This window comes from Elgaria multicarinata, chromosome 1 (assembly GCF_023053635.1).
Source record: "Elgaria multicarinata webbii isolate HBS135686 ecotype San Diego chromosome 1, rElgMul1.1.pri, whole genome shotgun sequence".
NCBI classification, from domain to species: domain Eukaryota; kingdom Metazoa; phylum Chordata; class Lepidosauria; order Squamata; family Anguidae; genus Elgaria; species Elgaria multicarinata.
Window position 1 is genome coordinate 156,017,560 of NC_086171.1, and position 26,643 is coordinate 156,044,202.

Here is a 26,643-nt window from a genome sequence, read left to right on the forward strand (position 1 = left end):
TCAGGAACATGGAATCACCTGCTCAGCTGATTGGTTTCACTGCAGAGGAATCTGCAGGCCAAACCTACCTTGCAGGGACAGCTTCAGGCATTTCTTTTTAAATTACTGTGTGCATCACCACTAGCTAAAACAGCATCCCTGCGGCAGATGCAGCAGTAAGCCTGGGCCACCTCAGAGGCCAATCAGATCACTGTACTAGGTAGGAGTTCATCCTAATGGACAGGAGATCAGATCCAAGCTGACAGCAAAGCGCCTGGGTGATGGGGTCCTCCCCACCTTTGAGAATACACTCCAGGAGACAGATCACTCCTTATTTCACCATGCAGCATCTGTTCGTATCAGACTCCTCATTCGGCTTATTTGTAGGCAAACCCTCAGAACCACTAAAGCTCTCTGGCTGTTGGCTGCACACACTTCAGTCAGGGAGATGACACTGAGAAATGAGGCCCCTTCTCTAAGACCAGTGTGATGGGCCAATTTAAGCGGGAATAGCGAAACACAACTGAGCACAGTAAATCTTTGTCTCCTCTGGGCAAACTCATTTCAGGTTTTATTTAAAAAGAGGGAAAGGCTGCAATATGTCTCTCCTGGGAAGCCCGCTTCTCTGGAATGGAGATGTCAGTGCAAGTTTGTGGGGAGCCTTCTCCTCCTGAATATCACAGCCTCTTCTATTCACACATTCTGGGCTGGCTGACTAGTGAAGAGCTGCAGTGCATCGAGTGAGGGTCAACTGAGAAGTAGTGGGGCGGACTACTTGCTAGGGAAGTGGGAGAGACTTGCTTAAGGGCTGGCGCCCACTGGGAGCACCACATGCTGGGCTTCCTCCTGTGCCATCTCCAGCACCTCAACATCTCCTTAGAAAAGGGGCAGCTGCTGACAGACGGGCTGACAAGGCTCGGCTCAGTCTGACAGGTTGACACTTCTCCTAATCAAATTTCGCTTGAGCTCTCTTTGATGATTCATTCCCAAACCAGCAGACTTGCAGAAATAGACTGAACACAGAAGCCCCCACGTGAACAAGTACAACAGAGTGAGGGTTTGGGGATAAATTAGACAATACTGTCAACAGTGTTATATAGTATACCCTGTCTTGGTGACAAACAGGGCTCATTAGCTCCTTATCAGCTGGGGGAGGGAGGGATGATAACATATATGTCTTCAAATGTCTAAATCTATAGTCTTGCAGGTTGTTTCTTTTAATCAATTATTCAATCTCAAATCAATAGCTACATGCATGGTTGCCAGTGAGAGACTTGCTACCTGACTGACAGGGGAGTGCTCCCCAAACAAGACAGAAATTAAAGCAAACCAGCACTCTAACACAGTTATGAAGATACCCAGGTACTTGATGGACATGGCAAATGGGTCAACATGATGGGGTGGTTGTCCAACGCAGCCTGGTTCTGATCGGCAAGAGGCATGACTCTTCTCCCCCCGCAATGAACATGACATTGAGCCAGTACAGGAAGAGACTGTTCATATGTTGTTTCTCATTCCAGGGGACCAACCAACTTCCCACCCGCTCACCAACCAAACTGGTCTCAAAGAAAAGCAAGCTTTAGGAGAAATGCTACAGGCCCGTGCATGGCAATTATTCTTTGACTTGACATGCGCCAGACAGGTAAGAGGCTAGGTATGGGAGAGAAGCCGCTATATAAAATCTAGACAAAAAACTGGGTATATGGGGGTGAGGGTAGAAATGCACAGAAATGCAGCCACTGGACACGGGAAAGAGACTGGGAGAAGTTCATGCAGAAGGGCCCAAAGAAATCAGTCGCATGCAGGAACTGCCTTCACCATCCACTCCAGTGAGGACCAGGTAGGATAGCTCCTTCAAGCACCTCCGATTTCCTAAGCCACCTTCAGGTACATGCATGAGTAATGGTTAGAATTAGAGCGTGTCTCCACCAGAACAACACTCCCTGACATATCCCTCAGACATCAGTCCCCAGCTGTCTCCTTTGTGGCAGCAAAAGAACCTGTCAGGACCATGCGTGGGAAGAAACAACACGGCTTGCGGATCTGCTGATAAGCGCTTTAGTTCATTCAGCAAAGCGCTATCGAGAAAACCTCTTGCCCTTTTTGAAAGCTGCTGTTTACTATTCTAGCGGCAGGGGAAGAGAAAAGGTTACTTGACAATGTATCAGAGATGGGCCCCTTCTTGCTCAGCCTCAGGATGAATGGCAATGAAAATCTCCCTCCTCTCATCCAACTCCGGCACAAAACCAAGCAAATTCCAAGAAATGCTGCAGGCAAGTACCTTCCCCAAGGGTTGGTTACCCAAAGATAGGATCTGGGGACAGGAAAAAGGCATTCTACAAGAACCTCAGCCAAATGCCAATCTTGTGACTGAGCAAAGATACACATCTCCCCAAGGCCTGCAAGGACACAAAGCTGATGGCCCTTTTCTTCTCCTATAATGTTGTGGCAGCAGTTCTAGATTGGTAACAGGGCGTAAAGGTGGAGGAATGAGGCTGCCCTCCTCTTTGAGGCTTTCGTTCTCAAGGAATGGCTGCCCTCGTTCTGCTACGGTGTTGGCCTATTATGACCTAAGCAAGCAACCTAGCTTCAACAGATTGCCCTCCAGCCAGCCAGTATAGCACGAGCAACAGAAATTGATTCTGTTGTTCAGAAGCGGGGGGGAGAGCTTCACCCAGGGAGGGAGTGGGGAAACTGCGAAGATACAGGATTCAGTGCTGATTTAAGGCTTTGCCTCCTTCCGTGGCATCACCTTGGTGGTTTTTCTCTTCTAATTGGGTTGCAAGTATTCATCAAAAATGCAGCAAATCAAAATGCAGCTCCCAATGTGTAGAGGGAAAGAACAGGGGCAGGGCAATCAATGAAGGATCAGAGATGGGGAGGGAGTAGCTTCCTTTCCATTCTTTCCTCTGCCATTAAACCACACACCAAGATCTTAACATGTCAATAAAAAAAGGGAAGGACGGGTTCAGAGCTGCTGCTGTCAATGTGGGCTAGACTATAATCTAGCAAGAGTGCCTGGAAAGGTTATAAACAAGGTGGATTTTGGCCTGGCACCAGCATAGCATTCCATAGTATTTGGCAGCTTCTTGTGTGCTGAGTCCAGTGGGAGGTGGAGCAGGGCTGTCAATCAGCATTAAAATGTTCTGGCATGGCAGATATGGTGACACAGCATTCACACATAGTGGCTCTACTTCCCACCAGGCTCTAGTCTTCCCCTTTTCTGGCCTAAGAGTCAATTAAAAATCTAAGGCACCTCCACTTTCACCTGTTGCAGGAATCTGCAGAAACCTTCCAATGAGGGGGAAATTACCCTAGATTCCTCCCAAACATTCCTGATACTATTCACACTAACCAGCCTTCCTGCACACAGCACTCCCCCTACCAAGCAATAGAATTTGCCAGTTTTGGGAGAAATGGAAGGTGCAAACACTTTCTGGATAAAACAGGAGATTTTGCAAGAAGCACATGGGGGGAATTATTATAAAGGTCTATGGGCAGTGATGTCCAAGGTTTATTTCAGCAGATTATCAAACATGAAATTCACTGTCATTCATTCCAGGGCATGGCACCGCGTATGGCTTGCAAAAGTTGAACAACCCAACAAGCTTCCCCACGGAAGTGAGCATGCAGGCTGAGCAATAATTTAGCACTTCTGGTAGAAAGTAAGTAGCATAGCATATCCTGAGCTATCTCGCAGTAGTGGAGGTGGGGAGAGTACACCAGCAGAGACTAGGTCTACATTTTGGGAGTTGGGAAGGGGAGAAGCAGGCAATACGGCAAAGGGAGGTGGAAAACTGTTAATAATTTAGCATGCATTAGCGTGCACCTTCCCTATATCCAGAGCAAATGAGCATGGATCAATCACCCTGCTTCTCTCATATTAGAGCAGCTGCTTCTCAAATTTCATCAAACACTGAGATCATCTCACTAAAAGTCCTCTTCCTCCCACCAGTTTTCTGTTTCCATCTTGGGAAACTACAGGCACTAGTCAATTGCTCAAAGCTGGGTAGTTATAACAACTAATTAAATGATTGCTGCAAAGCTAAAAAAAAGAAAAGAAGCAGACTCACTGGAAGAAAAGAAAAGAGAGAGAGAGTGGCAGAATCAAATTAAAAGTGAAGGCCATCAGCCAAGACACTGTTTAAAGCAAAAGGTGGATTTAGACAACCAGTTTTCCTACTATGTGGCATTTTTGTAAAAAATAAAAAATAAAAAATTGCATTACTGGACAGTAGGATTCATTTTGTATTATTCTGAAGGTTATTAGAAAGCAATTAGTGCCATTGCTACCACATTTCATAGCTCCACTTCCTGCTCTCTTCTCATAGCCTGCCTTTTAAATCCCAACCACAAAGCCTGCTTCATTTCCTGTAGCTATTACATCTGCCTGCCCCATGCCTAGGGCTCCCAACCTTTGCCATACATTGTTTCAGGGGCCTGTGCGGTTGAGTCTTGACTTAGCTGTTAGGCTTCCTGGTTGTGACAAAAAAACCAGGGCTACCCTTAACAGCTCAAAAACCAAGGCAAAGTAGTTATTATCAAGTCAGAAATCTCATGAGCTTTACATCAATCTTGATTTTTTTACAAAAGCATCTTATTGCATTATAACTGCAACAAGTCTTGATTTTGAGGGGCACCCTACATTTAGGAAACGGCAAACCACCCCGCTATAAGGCCTGCCAAGAAAACGTCAGCGAAAACTGGTGTCCCTCCAAGAGTCAGTAATGACTCAGTGCTTGCAAGAGAGGTTCCTTTCCTTTCCTACATTTAGGGTTAGTTGTTTTATAAAGGAAATGAATCTGGCTCTCAGCTTCCTGACACCTAGACACCCTAGACCACTTGGGTCAGCTTACAAACATGGCCTTGGCTTTGTGGGAAGGCTGGGCTAAAGCAACGGTGTTGGGAAACTGATTAGTCCTTTCTCTTGTATTGTCCAGAGTTCACTGCTCTGGCTTCCTCCGCTCACCTCACCTGCTTCTGGAAGGTGGAGAAGGCACAGACTGGAAATTGTATCGGTCAGAACAGCGTAACTCCTCCACCCTTTCCTCCTCCGCTTCCTCACTAAAGTCTTAAACACAATATCCTGATGGAAAGGTGCCTCCTAGCCTCACAACCTATTGACAGAATCACCAGCAGGAGGGAAAAGACTGGAAGGAGGAAAAATGCATTTAGAGTCTAATCTCCTGCTCAAACAATGCTGCACTATTTATGTTCCCAATGCATCCCTGAATGCTGACATTTTATAGACAATTTCCAAAACAGGGCCTAGCCATTTTTGGATTATATTTCAGCTATAACTTTTAGGGCTAATTATATGCGCTGACAAACCCATATAAAAGAGGATCTATCATTACAGCGGTGCAATGCCAAAGACCCATCACGGTTCGGCCTGGTGACATGCTAATAGCAAAGCAAGGGAGAGGCAGACTGTGCCGCTCTGAAATTTGCATTCATTCACTTCTGAAAATAACACAGCATTAAGGAGGGGGGAGAAAGAAAAGAGCTGCTGTATCAAGATAAAATAACTCTTTAAGAAATAACCTGGTAGCAATTGCAGAGCAACAATTAAATGCATGGGTGAACAGTACATAGTTATAAGTAAAGCTGGGGCGGGGGGGAATCTAAGATGTAATCATCAGTGCCAAAGAAATTATAAGTCCTGGAAACATCCAACTGGAATATTTGGTACCTTATCCCTTTAAACATTTGTGCTCTGGGGCATTTATGGTGAGCTCGGCCTAAATGATACCTATTCTTGCCTACTTCATATATGGCATTTTCCCTCCAAAGCTGTTGGAAAACATGTGCATTTGGGAACACCTTTACTTATGAAAATAGTGTACCTGTTTTGCCAAATGTACATAAATTTGGAAGCTGTTCTGGCTGCAAAACCTGTGCACTGGGTAAATAAGAGACCCATGATTTTCCTGTGTGAAGGTGTAAACATTTTCTCTTGGATCCAAACCGGGGAAAAACCATGCATGAAGCATCCCTAAGCATCCATCTGTCAGCCACGGCTGCTGCTGTTGCTACTATATGATTGAGGGTACCACTGGAAGAAGGATTTGATTTCTTTAGGGTATTTGACCTTGCACAGCTGAGAAGCAGGCATGGAGAAGGACCTTTTCTCTACTTCTTCAGCTTCCATCTCTGCCAGGACTACATGGAATGTTATCGCTCTACAAGCTTTAAATTAAGACATAAAACAAAACAAAACAAAAAACTTTCTCACCCCCTTGCTGTCTAAGGGGAGCATATTCAGAGAAGGATAATGAGAACAAAAGCTACTGCTCTGGGACAACTGCAATAACAGCTCATTAAACATGCTCTAATTACAATCCTAATGAAGAATGGCTATCTAGTAGCTTGAGGGGGGGCGGTCTCAGTATAAGGGCATGTCCAAACAGAAGCTTCACGGTCTTTGCACAGTTTAGTGTTGATGTGATACACCAGTAACTGCGAGAAACAGAAGAGTGGAGGTACCTTGAAAAAGCAGGTACCCTATTTCTTCGATTCTAAGACACACTTTTTTCCCCACATAAACATTTCTAAAAATGGGGTGCGTCTTAGAATCGCGGGTGTGTCTTAGGGTGTTTTTTTTTTCTGTTGGTGGTACTGAAATTAGTGTGTGTCTTACAAGCGATGGCGTCTTACAATCGAAGAAATACGGTACTTCATCATGCAGATTCCAACCACAAGTCCTGGAACACAGGAGGCACTACACATCAGTGCCAACGATCACTAAAGCTACACAGAGACTGGTGCGGGGCCAACATGGGATGTAATAGTAGGGTGTGTGAACTGCAGAATATACATTAGACCCCCTTCAAAACAACTTCTGTGTGGACATGGCGAGAGTCCCAAAATCATCTGCTCTATAGTAACTGGCATTTTTGTGGGCATGTAAAATAAAGGATTCCACTTTCCTCATAGCAGAGATGCTAACATTGGTGAAAGTTAGTCAAGGCTGTGGCTCCAACAAGCATTTTTCTCTAATCGCAATTCTCAGAACTATTTGGAAATTTCTAGCCTAGGACTGAAGTTGCACTTCAGAGAAAACATTGGTGTTGCTTCTATCTGCCACCAAACTCCATAGATCACTTGTTCCCGAGCCTCAGACTTATAGGTTACACTCCTGTAAACAAAATGACCCATCCTGAGGAAGCTCTGCTTCTCCAATTACATCAGTGGTACTTTGCATGTATTACAAAGCACAGCGTCTAAAGGGAAGGGGTCAAGTGTCATACAGAAAAGAATTCAAGGGTTTAAAAGGCAGCTATGTTGCCTGTATCAGTTGCTGCTACCCACCCTCCCACACACCGAGCAGCTTACACCGTGAGAGAGAGGGGGTTTTTGTTTTGATCTAAGCCTCAAATGAGTACTTTGCATCCCACGACTGGAAGAGAAAGCCTCACTGGAATCAAATGAAGTAATAGGTTTAGGCAACCCCTCACCCTCTACTGCCTACCCTAAGTGCATGCACCACTTCCCTCCTCCCCTCTCAAACAAGGAGATCTTTCTGGTGGGCTGCATGCAGATAAGGGTCTGTGCATTTTAAACATCAAGCGACAAAGGCATGCAAGCAGTGTGGTCAATGCTGTCAGCAAGGTCATAGCAAATAGGAGGCAGATTCCAACAGGCCTGCTGGGCAGTGCCTGGCAGGGAGCCAGGGGCCATCAGACCCTCCCTTTGAAGGGCTGGCTCTCTATCCCCTACTGGAAAAGTCCCATCAGAGGTGGCATACTGTAGATGGATAAGAAGTGAAAAGGACCAACCTTCTCGCTGATCTGAGAGATGAAAGTTTGTTTTGTTTGATGACATTGTGCGATGAAGATGAGAAGGGAATAAAAAAAGACAAGGAAAAACACAGAGAGTAAAAACAGGCCAAGCTGCATGTGTCTGCACAGCACTGAAACAACAAGACATGATGGCTGAGACCGGCCAGGACTACCCACTGTGCAAGCACACACACACACACACACACACGCACACACACACTTGCCATTTCTCCACAGAACAGCGGATCCAGCTTCTTTTCCTTATCCAGATGCACATGACCCAACCCTCAACATATAGGAGCACATGTCACACACACCCAGGGCTGAGGAGATTTTAGGAGGGAGCCTCACTCCTTGCTAAGCACACACAAGAACAGGTGCACATACATTCAGCACACATGTACATACCCACCGAATTTCAGACATCACAGGATATCAAGTCAAGTGCCAAGCTCTGTTCTAAGTGCACAGATGGCAGCAAAGGCACGTTAACCCATTTATCACACTCACAGCTCAGTATGAGCACACATGCCCCATCACTGCTCAACACAGAGGAAGCAGTCCTGGTGAACAATGGAAATTCTTCCAGCATGAAGAGCCTCTTGCTCCCTCTTTTCAAACAGAGCTAAAGGCAGCAGAGAAACATTAGCGCAGTATGAACCAGTTGCTGTGTCAGGGCCCCTGATGCACTGAACTGGAAAAGAAAGATGGGCAAGAAGTCAAAGCAACAGTCACCCCAAATCGGCAGGGCAATCCGGTACATTCCCTGATTTTGTTCCTGCAGGAGAGACAGTAAGATGTTAGTTGTGTTTCCTGAAGGGCATGGAAGATCTTGTTTCTTTTGCAAGAATGATCTTATAGTAGCTAGATATCCTGGTGCTTTGCCTGAAATTGAACCCTGGCTGAGAGAAAGGGCTGCTCTGGTGGTTAGAAACTGCTTATGAGTCACATTTTAAGGGTGGGGGAAGAGAGGGGAGAAAAACATTGCCTGTCAGCAGAACACACTATCAATTAAAAACCCTTAATGGGACAATATACATAGCGGATGGTACCATCAGTAAGTCATTCGCAAGGATAAGAGAGGATGGGGTTTCAACTAGTTTCGCTGATGTGTGGCCACCAAATTGCTCCTTAAATAGACTATACCAAGAGGTACTATGGCACAATCCATAGCACATACTCTTAGCTTTGGTAGACGTGGGTACATTCCTCTAGAGCCCTCCAGGTTGTTGGCGTGTGTGTTTTAAAAGGAAAAGCATTCAGTCATGTGATCCACTGTGCCCCACTTCCCAGCAATCTTCCTTGGCACAGCCCAAATGCAGGTTTATCACCTCAGTCAGAACTAGGCCTTAGAGGCTACTCTTTGCAGAATGACCATCCTTCCATGTTCGGGATCTAATAGTGAGATCAACATCAGGAAAACAGAACTGTGCTGTGCTAAGTGACAACAATGTTATAATACAACACACCAGTAAAAAGGACGGTTTTACATAGCAGGCCAAACAAACTGTAATGGTTTGCCCACAGGTATTTGTACTTTAGATTACAGTAAGTAAAGGTGCATTTACGAAACACGCAAATACAAACAGATAACTTCCTAGCCTGTCAGTCAAGAATGATTTTGGGGCTTGTAATTTGTTACTAATTGCTGGATTATCTCTTAATCTCTTCTTATACTAATGGATTATAGGGGATAAACATTTGTAGCGGACTCTGCTCTGGAAAGGAAAGGTTCTGGATGGGGGTACCTGCACCTTCTCATATCTAATGTTGAAATTGCTCCTGCTTTATCAGAAAATATGCCAACACCTACTGAATTGGAATGCTCGCTTTCCCCCCAGAGCCCTTCATTTCATCCCTTATCTCTGGCACAGCAGGAAGCAACCCTTGCTGCTCTTTTCAAAACACTGGGACTTAAAGCATGACAGTAAGAAGTGTCTTACATCTGCCAAGGGAAGAGAAATTTTAAGATGCAAAATATATCCCAACCCTAGAAACTCAAGTCCTGCTACCGCCTGCAGGAGCCAGAACAGGCCTTGGGTGTTCCAGGTTTCATGAACACCATCTGCCTGACAGTAACCACTAGGTCTGCCTCATGTGTTCAAGGCCAACAGCATCAAAATGGCAAAAGTGTCAGTGCAGAAGCCATCACAAGGCATGGTATTATTCTCAGCATTCAATGGAGAAACAGAAAGTAAATGAAGAACTTGAGCACATTCCGAATAATGAAGGACTGCCATAGGAACCCATTACAAAAATCATGTCAAACTGATAATTTGGAACTATGCAAAATATAGCTATCCCTTCCATTTCTTTGCCCTCTTGCTAAAAATAGCACCATAGAGTTCCAAAGTTATGGTACCATGAATGAAAAGTGTTACCCCACCCCCACCCCCGCATGTGCATGTGTGCGCACACAAACTTACTTATACTTCAGTGAAACACAGCAGTTTTAACTCGAAGTTTTCAATAAGCAGTAGGGCTTATATGGAGGAAAGAACTCCCTAAAACTCTCTAAAAGGCAAGGGGGTGTTGAACCTCTTTCAGCCCAAGGGCTGAATTCCATTTCAAAGAGGCTCTTGGGGGCTACATTCCAGTGGACAGTGTGGCTGAAGACAAAGAGGAATAGGGCCACAAGTATTTTGGCTTAAAGCTCTTACTGCCAGGAATGAAGGCTTAAGAGAGGCATTTCAACCTTTTAGAACGGGGTGGTGGTGGGGGAACTGTGCAAAAGCTGGAAAATCACCAAACGATGGTGAAGAGAAAAAGAATGACCATCTGGGGGACCCCATAAGACTAGATTAGAAACACAGGAAGGATGGATTTAGACCCTGGGCCTTAGATTCTTCACCCATCTGTAATGTTCTGAATCAGGCCTTCTTTCTTTCTTTCTTTCTCTCTCTCTCTCTCTCCCTTCCCTTCCCTTCCCTCCCATACACACAGGAGTATGGGGCATGGTTTTCCTTAGCGTAATCCAACCTATCCTACTGAGGAATATGCGTGAAGTTACCTTATCCATGGGACAAATTGAATGGATCTTTCCTACCCCATCATGTGGGCCATATTCATGCATTTTTTAAAAAAATCATTCTTCCCTACTATGTAGGATTACACCAAAGGAAAGTGGCTCCTGTGCTGTTGTGGATGCTGCTGCTGCTGCTGCTGCTGCGTGAGAGAGAGAGAGAGAGAGAGAGAGAGAGAGAGAGAGAGAGAGAGAGAGAGAGAGAGAGAGAGGAGGCCACAAAGAAGCTCTCCAGAGAAGATTGCTCTATTCTAGACAATCTTATGCATTAAGGTTGGTAGCTATTTAGCAAAAATTGAAAAATTAGTAAGGTGGAAAGGAATGGTCATGACCCAGCAAGTCAGCCAAAGACAGGGGATGAAACAAGGATGCTTTTAGTTACTATAAACATGATTAAAATGCAATCTGCCACAATGATGCTCTGCAACGATTGTGTAGTACAATCCTATGTATGTTTACTCAGAATTAAGACTTACTTTGTTCAGATGGGCTTATACCCTGCTTTAATTATTTTGGATTGGATCTAGATCCTTGGCTCTGCAGGCAGAAAGACACCACTTATGGAATGGGACTTCTGCTTCCTCTCCTCCTGTGCACCCTCCAAATCTGCTCTGAAGGCTTAGGAGACCCTGAAGGAACCAAGGATCTGGATTCAACCCTTGATTGATTGATTGATTTTTAAATTCTTAATTGTGTGCAAGGCTGCTACTGTGCATACAAGTATTATTTATTTATTTATTTATTGCATTTATCCCGCCTTTTTTCCTCCAAGGAACCCAGGGCGGCGTACATTATCCTCCTCTCCATTTTATCCTCACAACAACAACCCTGTGAGGTGGGTTGGGCTGAGTGTCTGTGACTGGCCCAACATCACCCAGTGGGTTTCCATGGCTGAGTGGGGACTAGAACCCGGATCTCCTGACTCCCAGTCCAGCAGTACAATCTGCTTTACAGTTATAGCTGTGCAATGGTGCTTTATAGTATTGAAAAAACACCTAGAGCTTCTTTGAAGCTTTATGTTGATGTCATGGGCACAAGCCAAATGCGTCCAGCTTCCGAAAGGTATTAAATAGTCTACGCTTTTGAAAGGCAAACATTTTCTTCAGCAGAAGCTCCAGATAGCAATTTGAGTGTTGACAAAAAGGAATTCACCCAACATGGCAGCTACTAACTGGGCTGACATTGTCTGCATGAATGAGTGATGGCTGACTCTTGGTGGATGCTAACTTTTGTTTGGTTTTACAGCAATATAAAAACCTCTAACTGATAGAAGGATGTGTAGTTCAGGCCTTCTTCAAGCATCCCAAACTCCTAAACATTGAGGGGAGAGGTTACTCCAGCCCCACTCCAACTTCCCCATGTTGATGAGGATGGTCTGAAGAGGAACTGTAACTACATTCTGCTGAACACAGTTCCAGTGCTCTGCATGTTCAGGAACCCTGACTATGCATGGTTCAGCTGAATGTGGTTAGTGTTATGCGCAATCAGGAAGTGATAGTGTGGAGCACTGGAACTTCATTCAGTTGACCACAGTTACAATTCCTTTTAAGACAGGGTGGTTGGGGATGAGGGGCTGGAGCACATGTCCCCATCTTCCATCCATGGTCAGGATTTTTGAATGCCTGAAGAGGGCTAAAGCAAACTTCCTTTTACACATTGGAAGAATGTAACTATACCATGTTATCCATCCTGGGCTTTGTATCCACTGAATTTGGTTGGGGACAATTGGAAGAAAATATAAAAAGGACCATATGATAAACATTTGAACAATAAGGGTGCTGGGATAAAAACCTTCTGATGGCATGGTACATGTGCTTAATCAGAGTATTTGAGATCCACAAACCACCTGGCACCTATATGCAGCTGCTCAGTCACTCTGCTTGCTCACAAGGTAGACATGAGTTTTAGGCTATACGTGGAGGCTACATATTACGCATGGAAATATGTGGTGGTGTTATGAAAAACAACACGTCCATGGCCCCGTTCAGACAACATGCTAAACCATGCTGCTTAACCACAAAATGGTTAACAGAATGCATTAACCTTAATGCATTCCATTAACCATTTTGTGGTTAAGCAACATGGTTTAGAGTGTTGTCTGAAGAGGGCCATTATCCCCTTTCCCCTCTATTTTCGTGTTGTGCACTAAAGTATGAGCCAGGACCATGCAAAGGTTTATGTGTGGTCACAAAAGTTGGTGTACTGTAGTAGTCAAAGGTGCGGCTTAAGAGGTAAGAAATCTCCAGTTCAAATAGCTCAGCTACAGATGGTCCTCAACAAGCCAATATCTCTCAGCTTCCCCTCCTAGACTGTATTATGAGGATAATAATACTGGATGCCCTGAGGGTGACAGGATTACTATGATGGTATGGAAATGCTATGAAAAATGCTACATTAAGAATTATTATGCACACACATAACTAACTGACTCTTAAAGCATCAGCTACATAGTCTATAGCGATTAGCCATTTTTCTATTCTCAGAGCTGGACTGAGGCCACATACTCTAGGATGCTGCTAATTTCTTGGACACTGATCTGAAAAGGTTTAAGAGGCAAACTACCGTGTTATATTGCAACCATGTGTAACAAAGCCTCCTCCCCTGCTCAGTGTCCTTGACATGGAGTGGCTTGAATGTGAAAAGGGACAAGAGGGCAAGGAGTGCTTAACCATACACTTGCAAGTCACCTTCCCCACAACTCTCCCCCTCCAACCAAACCCCTGTCAATCCATCCAAACGTTTCTATACCAACTTTCAGTCCTAAAAAGGCTGCCAAGGCAGTTTATAAAACAAAATACCACAAAACCCAAACAATAGCAGAACTAAATCAAACCATTAAAACCAAGCAGCATTAAAATCTTAAATCTCAGATCAAAAACCACTAAAAGCTAGTCGGAATAAACATGTTTTTGTCATCAAGGTGAGGCTAGGCTAACCTCCCTTAGGAAGGAATTCCATAACCTGGGTGTTGCCACAGAAAAGTCCTGTCCTACCTTCCCACCAACCAAACCTCTTTTGGGGGCAGGGTTGTGAGTGAGAAAGAGAGAGGGTGGGGTGGGATGGGGAGTTGCAGTGGAAAAATGCCTGCCAGGAGAAGATTAAGCCCTTCTTTCCCTCCCCTGATGCAAAGCAATCCGGCCTGAGTGCATTTTACAGGTGAGACGGGACCTTTATGGCTGCAGTGTAGCCTGCCCCCATGTGCTATGAAACGAACATGTATCTTGCTTGGCGACATTAATGGCAACAATAATCACATATACACCCTATTTTGTTTTCTCAAATCTGAGAAACAAGAAGGTATCCTCCTGCTTTGACAAATGCATAAAGGATGGCTTGGGAGCCAGAGGAATTGTGGAAGTCTTTCAATGGGCTGCTTAGGGTACCTGTTTTGTTTTGTAAAACAAAGCCACCTGCATAAATATTGTCTGGGAAACAGTACATATGGCAAAGCTCCACAAGGGACAATTTATGTAGTAACCTGTCTTTTATATACTATGGGGCTTTATCTCAATCCTGCAGCTTGGAGTCCAACCTTGTAAAGATTATGTGCAATAAAAAAGAGGGTTGTTCCAAAATTTATGCCTTAGAAATACGATGGTTAATAGAAAATGAACCATACACACAGGGCTAGAAACATCTCCTGACCAGAAGCCTGGCTCATGTCACCTTATCTCCAGAGCCAGCCAACCAGCCAGCTAGCTGAACAACCTGCTCTTTGCATCAAGACTGGGGTCACAGTTTACTGCACTCCTTAGAGTCCAAGGGGAGTTCTCCAGCTAAATAAAGAAAGACTCAGCAAACAGGGAATCAGGCAGGTTTAAAGGTGAGGTTTCTTTGCATTGGCAAGCTGTGCATTCAGGTGAAACATTAGCCTTCCCAAGCCTGATTTCAAAGGCTAGACGTAGGGAGAGATACTTAAAATAGAATGGCTGAGAATGTATAAAAGTATACACAACATTGAAAGCATGAGGTACATTCAAATAAACATCCTCCCCTTACCCTGAAGCAAACAGCATTTCCTAGAGTTAGCTTGAAAAATTATTTATAAGAGTACAGGAAATGTAAAGTCAATCATAGCCACAGTACAAGTGTGAAATGGGTGTTTCTGCTGCATAGATAAAGAGTTCTGAGCATATCTGAAACTTCAGCTTCTTATGGATTTATTATATGTTGTTGAAACTGTTCAGCAAAATGAAAAGGCAACTGCAGAAAATGAGCACTGATCACAAATGAGTGCAACTGGGAGACCTAGAAACAATCACACAGCAAATCATCTTGGCCTCTCCTGAGAATTACTATTCCTAAGCTTGGTTAAGGCGGCAGCATTGCTTCATAAATGGTGTGTGTATCTGTGTTTGGTAGAGTGGGTGAGGGTGTGGAGACAGACAGAGCAGGAAGAGAAGAGGGAAATGAAGATGGAAATATTCGTTCTAAACAGGCAGTTGTTAGGATCCAGGCCCTAGGAAGAAATAAAAGATGGGTTTAACTGCCAACCTGTCAAAGGCACCACATTGACACTCTTCTTCTCTTTCCTTCTTTTATGCGAGTCCCAAACCACACCTCCCAGGGATATCTAGCATCATTGTCCTGGCTTATGTAAGGTCTCGCCAAGGGGGACACACATTGTCCCCTTGTAAAGCCCAACAGAAAATGAACCAGCTGTTAAGGAAGTACTGGACCTTTTGCCCTCCAAACACAAAATTCAATATCAGATTTAATATGGAAATAAAGAACTCCTCCTATTTTGAGCTCTGGGAATAATAGAGAGATAAGAAAATAGCCTGGCAAAGTGGCTTTGTGCAACAAACTGCAGCTGATTCCCAGCAGGAACTGGAGCTATTGTAATAGCTGCAGCAATTATCCCCGTTGCTGAGGAGGAATTGACCAAGACAACTTATGAAAGCTAGCATGTTATTCCAGAGCCAACATGAGGTACCTGCCCACCTGCAAGAGAACATGTAAAGTCTAGGATGAGAGACCCACTAATTTCACACAGCCCCAAACACATGGTCTTTTTTTAAAAACAAAAACAAAACACAAATAAATCATTAAACATGACCTTCCTGCCCCATCACCCTCAAGACTCCTTCAGGTTGGCTCCTTCAGCTTGACTACAAAGAAGCGCTGCCCTCCATTCCCCAAAAGTCAAGGATAGATTTTCCAGGACTTGAGCTCATGGACAGAATGGACATTTAAGTCCCATCATTCACAGGGCATCCTTAAGGTATCCTCTTGCTGCAACGTCTCACAGGTCATTTGAGAGGCAAGAGCTATGGAAGAGAAGGGAGAAAGGGATGGAGGCTTGCCTTCTCAAACTTTACCTCGCACATAAAGGTTGGCTGGAGCGGAGTAACGCGTCCCTGCACTGTTCGTGGCGACACATTCATATTTGCCTTGGTCCGACTCCTCACTGTTCTCAATTTGCAGGGCCCCTATGTAGAAAAAAGACACAGACAATACTGGTTATGACAAAACCTTTACAAAACACACATTCGTGCTCTATGCCCCTGCTCCATCAAGAGCACAAGGACACAAGTGTTTATAATAAATATGTTGCGTGGCACTTCTCATAGGATCCACCAAACACCACTTACAACAGCCACCGTGCATCCAAGCTTGTTGCTAAAAGGCATCTCGTGTGTCCAGTCTTTATAGCTGCATAGGCAAACAGGTTCCTGACACCTTTCCAATTCACTTCTTATATAAAACATCAGTGTCTACCAAGCACAGAAACTCAAAAGAATTTGGGTTTTTTCAGTTGGAATAGCAGGGCAAACATTTGACTTTAAGCAACAAATATTGTCCTCCCCAACCGACTGTCATGTCTGTTCACTACCCCCTTCCCTCAACTATCAATTCCACTCTAAAATTAATCTTGCACTCTCCAATAAGTATGAATAATCAACAATCTTGTAAACCCACAAACAGAAAGGATCACAAAATTTGTACCCTGAGAGGTTTCTCTTCTCATTGATTGATCTATATATATATATAATTCCCATACATCTAAATGGTGGCCCACACACCAATAACATTAATAAGTAAGCATCAATAAATAGTACCGCTTGTGTTAAATCTAAGCAACCATGTTAAGGCTTGACCTCAGCCCTGTCCACGTTAGAGACAAATAGGGTCATAACGGCATATATCCAATTTTGTTTCTTATCTTGCCCATTGTGGACGGGACCTGAGACCTGTTCAGTTAATGCAACCTGAATTTTGTTAATATGGGCTACATACAGGTTGTGGAGGAAATAAGCACAATAATAAGAATGGCAAAAGAAAAAGAAGAAGAGGAAGAGTATAGGATGACTGTAAAAGCAGTTTTGGTGCTGCTTTGCCAGGAGCAGAACCCCCATACTTCCAAGGCAGCAAATATTTTCTTGATGCTTCCAGAAGCTGAGATTCCAGAGCTGATAGAAGAGGGCTTTTGCTCACAATCCATACACACACACCTGAACCAAGAGAAAAAGCATTAACCCAACTGCTTGTCAGAGTCTGAACCCATTTCCGCTTGCCAGAAAAACACAGCACAGTGAACATAAGCTGAAATTGCTGTCTTTGCTCTTCCCACTTCAAGGCATGGAGGTCAAATTCAGTTTTCATATCATTGGAACAGAAAGAAAACTAATGTGAATCAACTGCTGCCACCTACATTATTTAGAAGGATAAAGTGAGACTGTAGCCTAAGTCTATGTGTCAGGGAGAAAAAATGAACTTCATCGAGTTCTGCTATGTAATAAAAATGATGTAGAGAGCCCTCCCTGTTGTTACATTAGGGCTTGGAAGAAAAAAAGAAAGACTCTGGCCAGAAAAGCCTACTTTCTGCCACCTCCTAGGGTACTTTCACTTGTTACACTGGCAAGTGGCCTGTGCTTTTAGATCTTGTTATTGAGCTGTTCAGACAAGGTGTAGCACAGCAGCAGCAGCGCTACCAGGTTTGTTCTGTGATTTTCATGATCCAGACCAGGCAATCCTCAACCATGCTGATGTGTAAAGGCTCTCATTTAATAATAGCAGGCAATGATGGCCTGAGCTGCGGCTGAAGGGAGATGGAGAGACCTCCCTGGGAAAAAGGACTCAACCCCCTGACCTCCTATTCCTTGATTCAAGATATTTCCAAACAGAGTGTGCATGTCTATGTGTCCTTACTCTAGTTACCAGCTACATGCGTGTGCTCCAAACTGATAGAGAACTTGCAAATGAAAACAGTTCAGATGAGGGTGGAGGTACGGGAGGCTCAGAGATGGCTGAAAAAATATTCTGTAAACTTCTCTTCTGCAGGCAAGTCTGGTCTACACAAAAGAACAGTATCCTGACTTTGGCAGGATCTCTCCTGCTCTGTCAGCAAAGTTATGGAAAAATGAGAAACCTAAATGTCATAAGCGGCAAAGTGGTGGCGTTTAAATCATGATGCAGACAATTTTGTGCACAGTCTTACAACACTGGCATGGGCAGATCTGAAAGAAGACTGGATGGTATTTATATGAGAGTAAATTTAATTGAACTTAAGTGAGAATTACTTTTGAGTAAGCATGCACAGGATTGTTCCGTAAGTGTGCCAACCAACATTTCTAATTTTCTTAGATGCTGCATAGAAAGACAGCCAAATACCTCCAAGCCCAATTTAACCACCTTCACTGCCAATTATGCTGGAAAGGGAACCACCACAGCAATTTTGCTATTGATGCTCATTATGTTCCTGTTCAGTTGTCTCCTACCTGAGCTTGATGATTGGCATGACTGGCACCTGCAATGAAGCTGAGCTTCTGTGATATATACAAGTGAGGCAACCACTGACAGGCCTATGAAACTGAGCAGCACACAAGGGCAAATGCAGGAATAAATCTCAACCACTGATTTGCCTTCTTTGGTGTGTCATGCATCTGGGCTTCATACACACTCCTCTTTCACTCCATATAAATAATAATAATAATAATAGAGATATTACGTTTTACAGATCCCAAGGAAAGCACAGCAAGACTGCCAAAGGGTGGCAATCTCCATAGAGGGTGCCTAGGGCAAAATCAGTTTGAAATCTGGGCAAAATCAGAAATATTAGGTAAAAAGGTTTCTCTGGCCTTCTCTGCCAATTTCTAGGCTTTTCTATCTTAAAATAATGTTCTGTTTGTTTTGCAGGTGTGAAACTCACATGGGGGGATGGGAGGGGATCTATCCAACTGGTACTAATGCTTTCTGTTGGTTCCCATTCCCTTTGTGAATTTCTTAAGCATGGAGAAGCAAGTTCCCAAGAAAGGGGTTATTTAAAATGCTGTCTCTCTTTTAATATTCCACTGCCTCCCATCCACCTGGTATGGCAAAACTGAAGTATCAGAATTGCATGGCATGCCAGCATTCTCTGCTTCCAGGAGAACAGCAGCTCCGAACAGGTCATTTCCCATTATATTCCTTCAGTTCCATTTTATGGCAACACAGAAAACCTGACCTGAACTTTGAGAAAGGCGACATGTGTCACTTCCCCCTAAGACACATTCACTGCTGCCTACTGGCCATACTTGAAAACACACATCCATTCATCATCCTCTTCTCTAACCTACCAGTCACGAACTAGACCCATGCATCTCTGAACAGTCTATCAAAACTCACCCTGACCTTTCAGCCTGGGTCTCACCTGAAAGGCAAAGGGGGAATGTTAAAAGTGACAACATGCCTTGTGAACATAGAGCTCTCAGTTAGAAAAATGACAGCACCTCTGGACAGCAAGAGTAGGGCTCGTGGCTGCAAGGCCCAAAGGAAAGGTTAGTATCAGAAACAAAACTTTGTCCTACTTCTCCAGTTGCTTAACTTAACTTCCCATTACACATTCATTCAACAGGCAGAGAGGGTATTTGGGCTTCGAGGCATTCACATAGAATGTAACTATCAACCATGAATCATTAGATGCATCCAACTAATCATGCAAACAAAATAATCCGTTAGTTTAGCATAGCTCCAAGAAATGCCACAAACTTACCTTAGTGAGGATGACAGTACAGACCACTATGTGAGCATAACCTCCCTTTCACAAAAGTGCCTTTACCTACCCCAGTTGGTATCTTTAGAAACTCAACAACCTGTGTGTTTAACAAAAGGTGTCAGTCTGACAGAAATCCTGTATGAGATGCCAAGAGGTGGCTGTTGGCACTTATAGAAATGCCATCTTCAACATTCAAACAGGACACACACATTTTAAATACTGTCAGGCACATCCTTAAAATACCTCATTAGGACTCAGATAGGGAGATTTATGTTTTATGAGATGGATGATTCTCATTACAGAAATACGTCCACTTTCCCAAAAAGGATGCATGGAACATCCAGACAGTTCTGGTGCTGAGTCATTAATGCCCTCACTTGTCGATAGGAGGAAACACATGGCACTTATATGCAGGGAAAGGCCCAGCTTACTAGGGGGAAAAGCTGGGCTGGGAACATGGCCTGCTTGGCTGCTTAGCATTCAGTCTGACATTTTGCTTTAAGATTTGTAATAGAAGTGGAGAAATTGTTTAAAGAACAAGTAACGTCACAGCTGTCAATCTTGCAGTATTCCAAATTGAAGATGACAGTTAGAGAAACCCATTCATATCAAAAGAAGGTTTACAGATTTTTCCCTTGACCCAGATTTTCCACAGAGGCAACTTGATGCAAATGCACATGAAACAGCAACTCACATTTGCTCCAAAATCACTTAACAAGAACTGAAAACATTAACCCCCAGCAACAGAACCAGTTCCAAAGAGTTGGATTATTAAGTTCCAGCGTGATTCAGTGGAGAGGGAAGGAAAAAAGGGGGAGCCATTGGACAAATGAGTGTAATTTAGTGGTGGTAATAGGTTTATCAGGAAATTCAGGGGTCAGTCAACAGCAGTAACTGAAATCACAAGAGAGCAGAGTCAGACTATATACTACTGATTACAACCTTAAAATTAATTCCAGGGACCAGTTTGAGTGTTTAGACTAGAGAAATTACTAGCACATACATTGGCAGTGAAACTAGCAGGCCTGGGAATGCAGAGCTGTCAGGCTGGAGGTGGGTTGAACAACTGAAGACTTAAGGCAGCCAGATGTGTGTCTGATTCATTTACTCACAACAAATCTTTACGCTACGGTGCACCATGAGTCCTTGTCAGACTTCAGAAGGGGTGGAGCTGACTTCTTGCATCTCCTCCCTCTACCTTCATATTGGAAGGGCCAGCAAACCAGAAAGGTGCACCTACAGCTCTCAAAGGAAGTCACTGTTTATTGCCTGACATTACAAGAATTTATTTCCTTTTATTCATTCAACAGTACAGAAGAAAAGGCTTCACTGTTCTCTTGTGAAAATGTTACGTCCTTCAAAACGCATGACACAGTGGCTATTTCAAACCTGCCTGGAGTTGATACCCCAGAGGGTGGCTGAATCTGAAGCATCCAAGATCTCAGAGCCCTCTGTGGTGTGAACAGGGACAGCATTTTCCACTTTGAAAACATCCCGTTGAATAACCCCCTTTGACCTGTGCACACCTGGAATGAATGAGTCTACAAGGCGCCACACTAAAAATAAACGAAAACAAGCACACATGGGAGGGAACGACAGATGAGCAAGTGTGCTGACAGAGTCTAGAGTGAAAGAATAGCTCGAGATGGCATACCGCTGAAGAGGGGGCATGGCAGAAAGGAAATGGAGTGAGATGACAATTGGAGGCACAGTTCAGCATTCTTACCTCTGATTGGTGTACCACCTGGTGAGGTAATTTGAATGCAAATAAGATTAGAGAGAAGCGTTAGTACAAAGAGGAAAGGAAGAAAATTATAACTAAAAAGTAGAAGTTTTTCAAAGCTAGAATCTGTATTAGCGCTACAGGAATAATAAAAAAAAAAGGATGTGCAGTAACAAGTCAGAGTGATGCCCTCAGGTGGTTAGTAAAGCTCTCTGCTACCAAGAACACAGAGTCTGCCCCCTTTTTCCAATTAAGGTGTTGCTGGTCCTGCACAAAGAAGGATGCTAACTAGGCAAAACCACTGGCATTCACTGTCACAACTGAAATGGAGGAGGCACTGAGAGATGGGTGACGTGCCCTTTTATTCTGCTAGAAGATGGGGCTGTGGAAGTACCAGAGTGAGTTGACTGATTGTGTGTGTGTGTGTGTGTGTGTGTGTGTGTGTGTGTGTGTGTGTAGGGAGAAAAATTAAGCATATGTTGGCTGGTGAGAAACATATTCTTGGTTTAAGATTACATTGACCGTTGGGGACAAAATCTGCTGATTACATAACTGAAACTCAAAAGTTGAATGATGAACACAGGGGTAACTTGGATAAATCCTAAATCAGGTTCTCCGTGGCTGGAAATTGTTGCCCTGCACCACTAAATTTTCAAATGGAAACAAAAAGAACTTTCTTCTAGCTTTAATTTAGACCAATCGTGTACCAGTCATGCTCTGCATCATTTTTGTAGTAGACAGAGGAATGGATTCCTACCCTCTTTATAAGGGAGCTGAAAATAATTTTACATGCTATGAATGCATCTTATAAGGAGGGCTTGGTAATGAAGCTAACTGCTCCAAAGCATCAAGCGGAAGCACAGTTACATACAAGGGTTTGCAAAGTCATGGGCCTTATTGTTAGCATGGTCCAGACGTGCAGAAGGAGACCTGTGTATGTAATCTGACAGCAAACCCCTTTGATCCCCAGTTTTGTCCCCTTGGTCTTGTTTTGTGCAAATGAAGGCTGTTAGTAAGGGCAGGGAGAATCATGCAGATCTAATTTGTAGGCAGTTCATGGTATGTGTTGGTTTGATGCAGATTTTGCACATCTGAACACCAAGCACTTACCAAAGAAAACTGGGGAGTTTAAACAGACAGAAAGAGAGGGTTAAACAGGACACAGAGCGTCAAATCATGTTCCGTGTATTGATCAATAAATACCAGTAAGCATACGAGTGCTGTGTATCTGAGATTAACCGCTCCCCACATTCCATTATCCACAGCACTGATCACCCAATGGGAAACAAAGAAAGACACTCAAAGAGTTTCTGTAAATACAAAGAAGGCAGATTTTAAGCATGTTTAACTTGTCTCTTAAAGAGTAATTAAAATATTTACACTTGTTATCTCTTTCCCTCGCTCTCTCCTAGTGTCTATTCCTCCAGGCGGTAGCCCTAGCTTTTAATCAGAAGAAGCAGTTCCAGCTGCTTCGTTTAGCATTCTCCACAGCCGAGATGACATTATTCCATTTTCACTTTATGGCTGGTTTAGATTTGCTGATGCTTTTGTCCACAGATGAGTGAAGCATCAGAAAGGCTCGCACCATTGCTGAAGTTGCGGATAATCTCTGCCATAATAAATCTGCTGCCTATTTATCTGTTTTTCTAACTACCATTCCATTCCCCTTGACAGAACAGTTTTCATCATGGAAGCCTGCATGGCTCACAAGTCGTATTGACAGGAAGAAGAGGGTTATTGCTTCATGCCCAATAGAAAAATTTGCTGAGCGCTCACTTTCCCCCCTAGTACCAATTATTACCATAATTAAAGATTCTCAGTTCATACTAACATCCGCACCCCCACCCTTACAGTTAATGGCCACTCTACAACAGAACCCAGAAATTCCTGCTGGTCTCCTGGCTGTCTGAAATAGCACCTGTTTTATGTTGCTGCCAAGCAGATCTGAAGTTAATTTTTAAGCATACCCACAGAGTCACTGAAAAATCTGTATAAATGGTCTATGCAAAGCTAAAGGATCCAGCACACATTCAAAATGGATTCCCTAAAGTGCTGCTGACTCATCTTTCTTTTGCATTAAAAGCCCAATCTTCAGGTCTGACAGTGAAAGATAACTCCTGCCAAGGCTGGGTAGTGGCTCAGAAGCAATGAAACAAAATTTCTTTGGAGGGTTGATATGCACAAACATGTGTGGAGAATGTTGCATAATAATAGCTATAATGGAATTCTCCAGATGTCTTCCTTGATGATGGTCAGGATCATCAAACAAACATATGCCACAAAAGTAAGGATTACGGCATCTTCCCAGGTCATAATTCCAATGGAGTATAATTTCAGCATGGACCAGAGTTCAGAAAGTGACATTATATCCAAACAGGTTAGTACACCTTGCTCCAGAAGATGCACCATTAAGTTCATTTGGAATTCTACCTAGTGACAGACTTATTAAGATGGGCTGTAGCTCAAGAGTATATGCTTTGCACCCAGGTTCAATCCTCAGGGCTTCCAGATAAGGCTGAGAGAGATTTCTGCCTGAAACCATGGGAAACTGCTGCCAGTCAGTGTAGACCACGGATAGGCAGTTGGTTCCCTCCAGATGTTTTGGACGACATTTCCCATCAGATCCAACCAGAATTACCAATGGTCAGGGATTATGGAAGTTGTAGTCAAAGTATCTGGAGGGTACCAGGTTGCCTGCTCATCTGATTCAGTGTAAGGCAGTTTCCTATGTCTCTATGAGACTTCCAACCCAATTTCTTCATGTGCTCAGAGCCTTACTTATTATATAACCACCTATATTAGAATTGTTCAGTATTGAATGGACATTTAAACCAGAGGAATCTGGCACCTTGCACAGTTATGAAAGGAACACAACTGCCTATAGCTATAGCAATACCAGTATAACTGAGGTTCTGACATTACCCATGGGGCAGCTATAAATATAATAATATTGAAAATAATGTTGGGATGCAAGGCTCTAGAACTGACCAGCACAACTTGCAACTTACCAAAATGAACGCAGCCCACTAACCCTGTATGATGTTCTTATTGCTGTATCAGGATTGCTTACTCAAAATCAGGATCTGCAACTCTGCATTTCCTTTCAATCCTTGTGCTATTTATTGCACAAGAGTACTGGAGGCTCTGGGGTTAACCAACACAAATCCCACCAACACTTCGGGGATGTCAGCCCTGAGGTCTGTCAAACACAAGGCCACCTACTTTAAGCTTTGCACATTCCATATCTAAGGGAGTTCTCCTCCATAAAGACAGATTTAGTCCATATGAGCTAGTTTCTAATAAAATATTATTCAAAGGAAAGGTTTTGGCAATATAAATAAGATGTGGACTAACATCAATTTCAGTTTATACTTTTCAATTATTTGCTGTTATACTTTTTAACCATTTGGTATTGTTTTAGACACTGTGTATAGCCAACCTCTCTCAGAGGGCATTTTATCACCTATTCTCAGATAAAGCCCACTTGGCCTTTCTTTGTCTTAGACTTGTGGCAATTCCATTCCATAACAAGGGATATCAATCTCCTGCAGGTCTTGAATATGGATCTTCCTGTTGCCTTGCCTGTAAAATTATCTGGGAGCAGAATAAAATCCCTGGACAGAAGCTTTTGACCTGCCAACTAAATCAGACTTTAGCAACTATTTGGCTACATACAGCTGATTAGCTGCTATATCTACTTTTGCTACTAGTGTATTTTCCAGTAATGCCTGCCACAAGCATCAAGGGCAATCTTGTTTGTTGGTTGCTTCTCAGATCTGGTACTGTGTGACTTTGCATTCAGATGATGCACATATTGCCAGTATTGGGCAAAAGGCGAGATATAATAATAATAATAATAATAATAATAATAATAATAATAATAATAATAATCTGAACCAAGAAACTATCATTAACAGCTTCAGAACAAGCTAGGATATTAATAAACTTTAAACTATAGTTCCCTGATTTGTTTGTTCACTTGTGTGAAGGGGCTGCATGAGCAGGCAAAAGCTCAATCATAGTTTATAATAATTCGAACTCTATTTATCTTTTAACCATAAGCTCACCAAGTACAGAATCTTGATCTCCTGCACTGTACCCATTTCTTGTTTCAGTTTCAGCTGCAGCATGTGCATCTGCTCTCATTTTGACACTAATTTTTCAGCTGAGTGTAAATGCCTCCTCCATATCTTGGGTATTTCTAACACCATCACTCTGATGTAGTCACTGCCATATTTTCCTCTACTGTATTGTCAATTAAACATTTAATATGCTTTTGCTCTACTTTACAGCATTATTTTATGAATAGTATCTTGAGCAGCAAATGGACGAGGAATGTGATAAAAATAACAACAATTATTAACACTAAAGCTTTACAACACTAATCAACTGGGGAAAGAGGGGCAATGCTACTGAACCTCTTCCAGATTTCTCTTCTTAGCAATTTTCTGTGGCTTGGAAAGCAAGTAATAAAGAGGAAACCATACATGTAACACAATCCTTCCATAGCTGTTACCTTTTGAAACCAATGTCCATAATTGTTAAGAATATGATCAAACCATAATACATTTCATCACATATGTGTGCCTTTCAAATGACCCAACTATTTAATCTCATTCATCTTTAACTAAACTTAAATTGAATGTGCATAACCTGAATCTTGCCCAGTTAAGCCAACCTACTTCTTTTATACTGTGTTGTTTGAAGATACAGTTTAGTATTTTATGATCAAACATTTATAATTTTTTTATTTTGGGAAGCAGCTTTAAGAAGCAGCATTTGCGGCTGGAGGAAATATTGACAAATTGTCTTGTCCAGCCCTGTACAGTCAATAGTGGACTGCAGAGGATCTGGCAATACCTTTTTTTTTAAACAGAAAATAATACTAAAGCCTTATCAATATGATATTCAACATCTGAACTTTCCCCTAAGTCAAGGGTAGAGAATCTGTGGCCCTCTAAACGTTGCTAGGGTACAACTCGGATCAGCCCCAGCCAAAATCACCAACGATCAGGGAAAATGGAAGCTGCGATCCAGCAACATTTAGAGAGAAACAAGTCCCCCTCTTTTGTACTATGCTGGTCCTATTGTCCAGTGGCAGTTGTACAATATCCTATCCACAATGTAAGATAAGGGGAGGGAGAGACAGCTTTGAGGAACG

At 43.1% G+C, this 26,643-nt stretch overlaps 1 protein-coding gene across 5 annotated transcripts in view; it reads right to left on the reverse strand.

Annotated features, from left to right (window-relative positions):
- The window catches only part of PTPRF (protein tyrosine phosphatase receptor type F), a 589,418-nt gene that overhangs the window by 89,256 nt on the left and 473,519 nt on the right, over window positions 1-26,643 (reverse strand). For all 5 annotated transcript variants that reach the window (XM_063140104.1, XM_063140096.1, XM_063140111.1 and 2 more), the window contains exon 7: window positions 16,104-16,214. In XM_063140104.1, coding sequence (XP_062996174.1) covers window positions 16,104-16,214 — 111 coding nt within the window. The remainder of the gene's footprint in view (window positions 1-16,103; window positions 16,215-26,643) is intronic.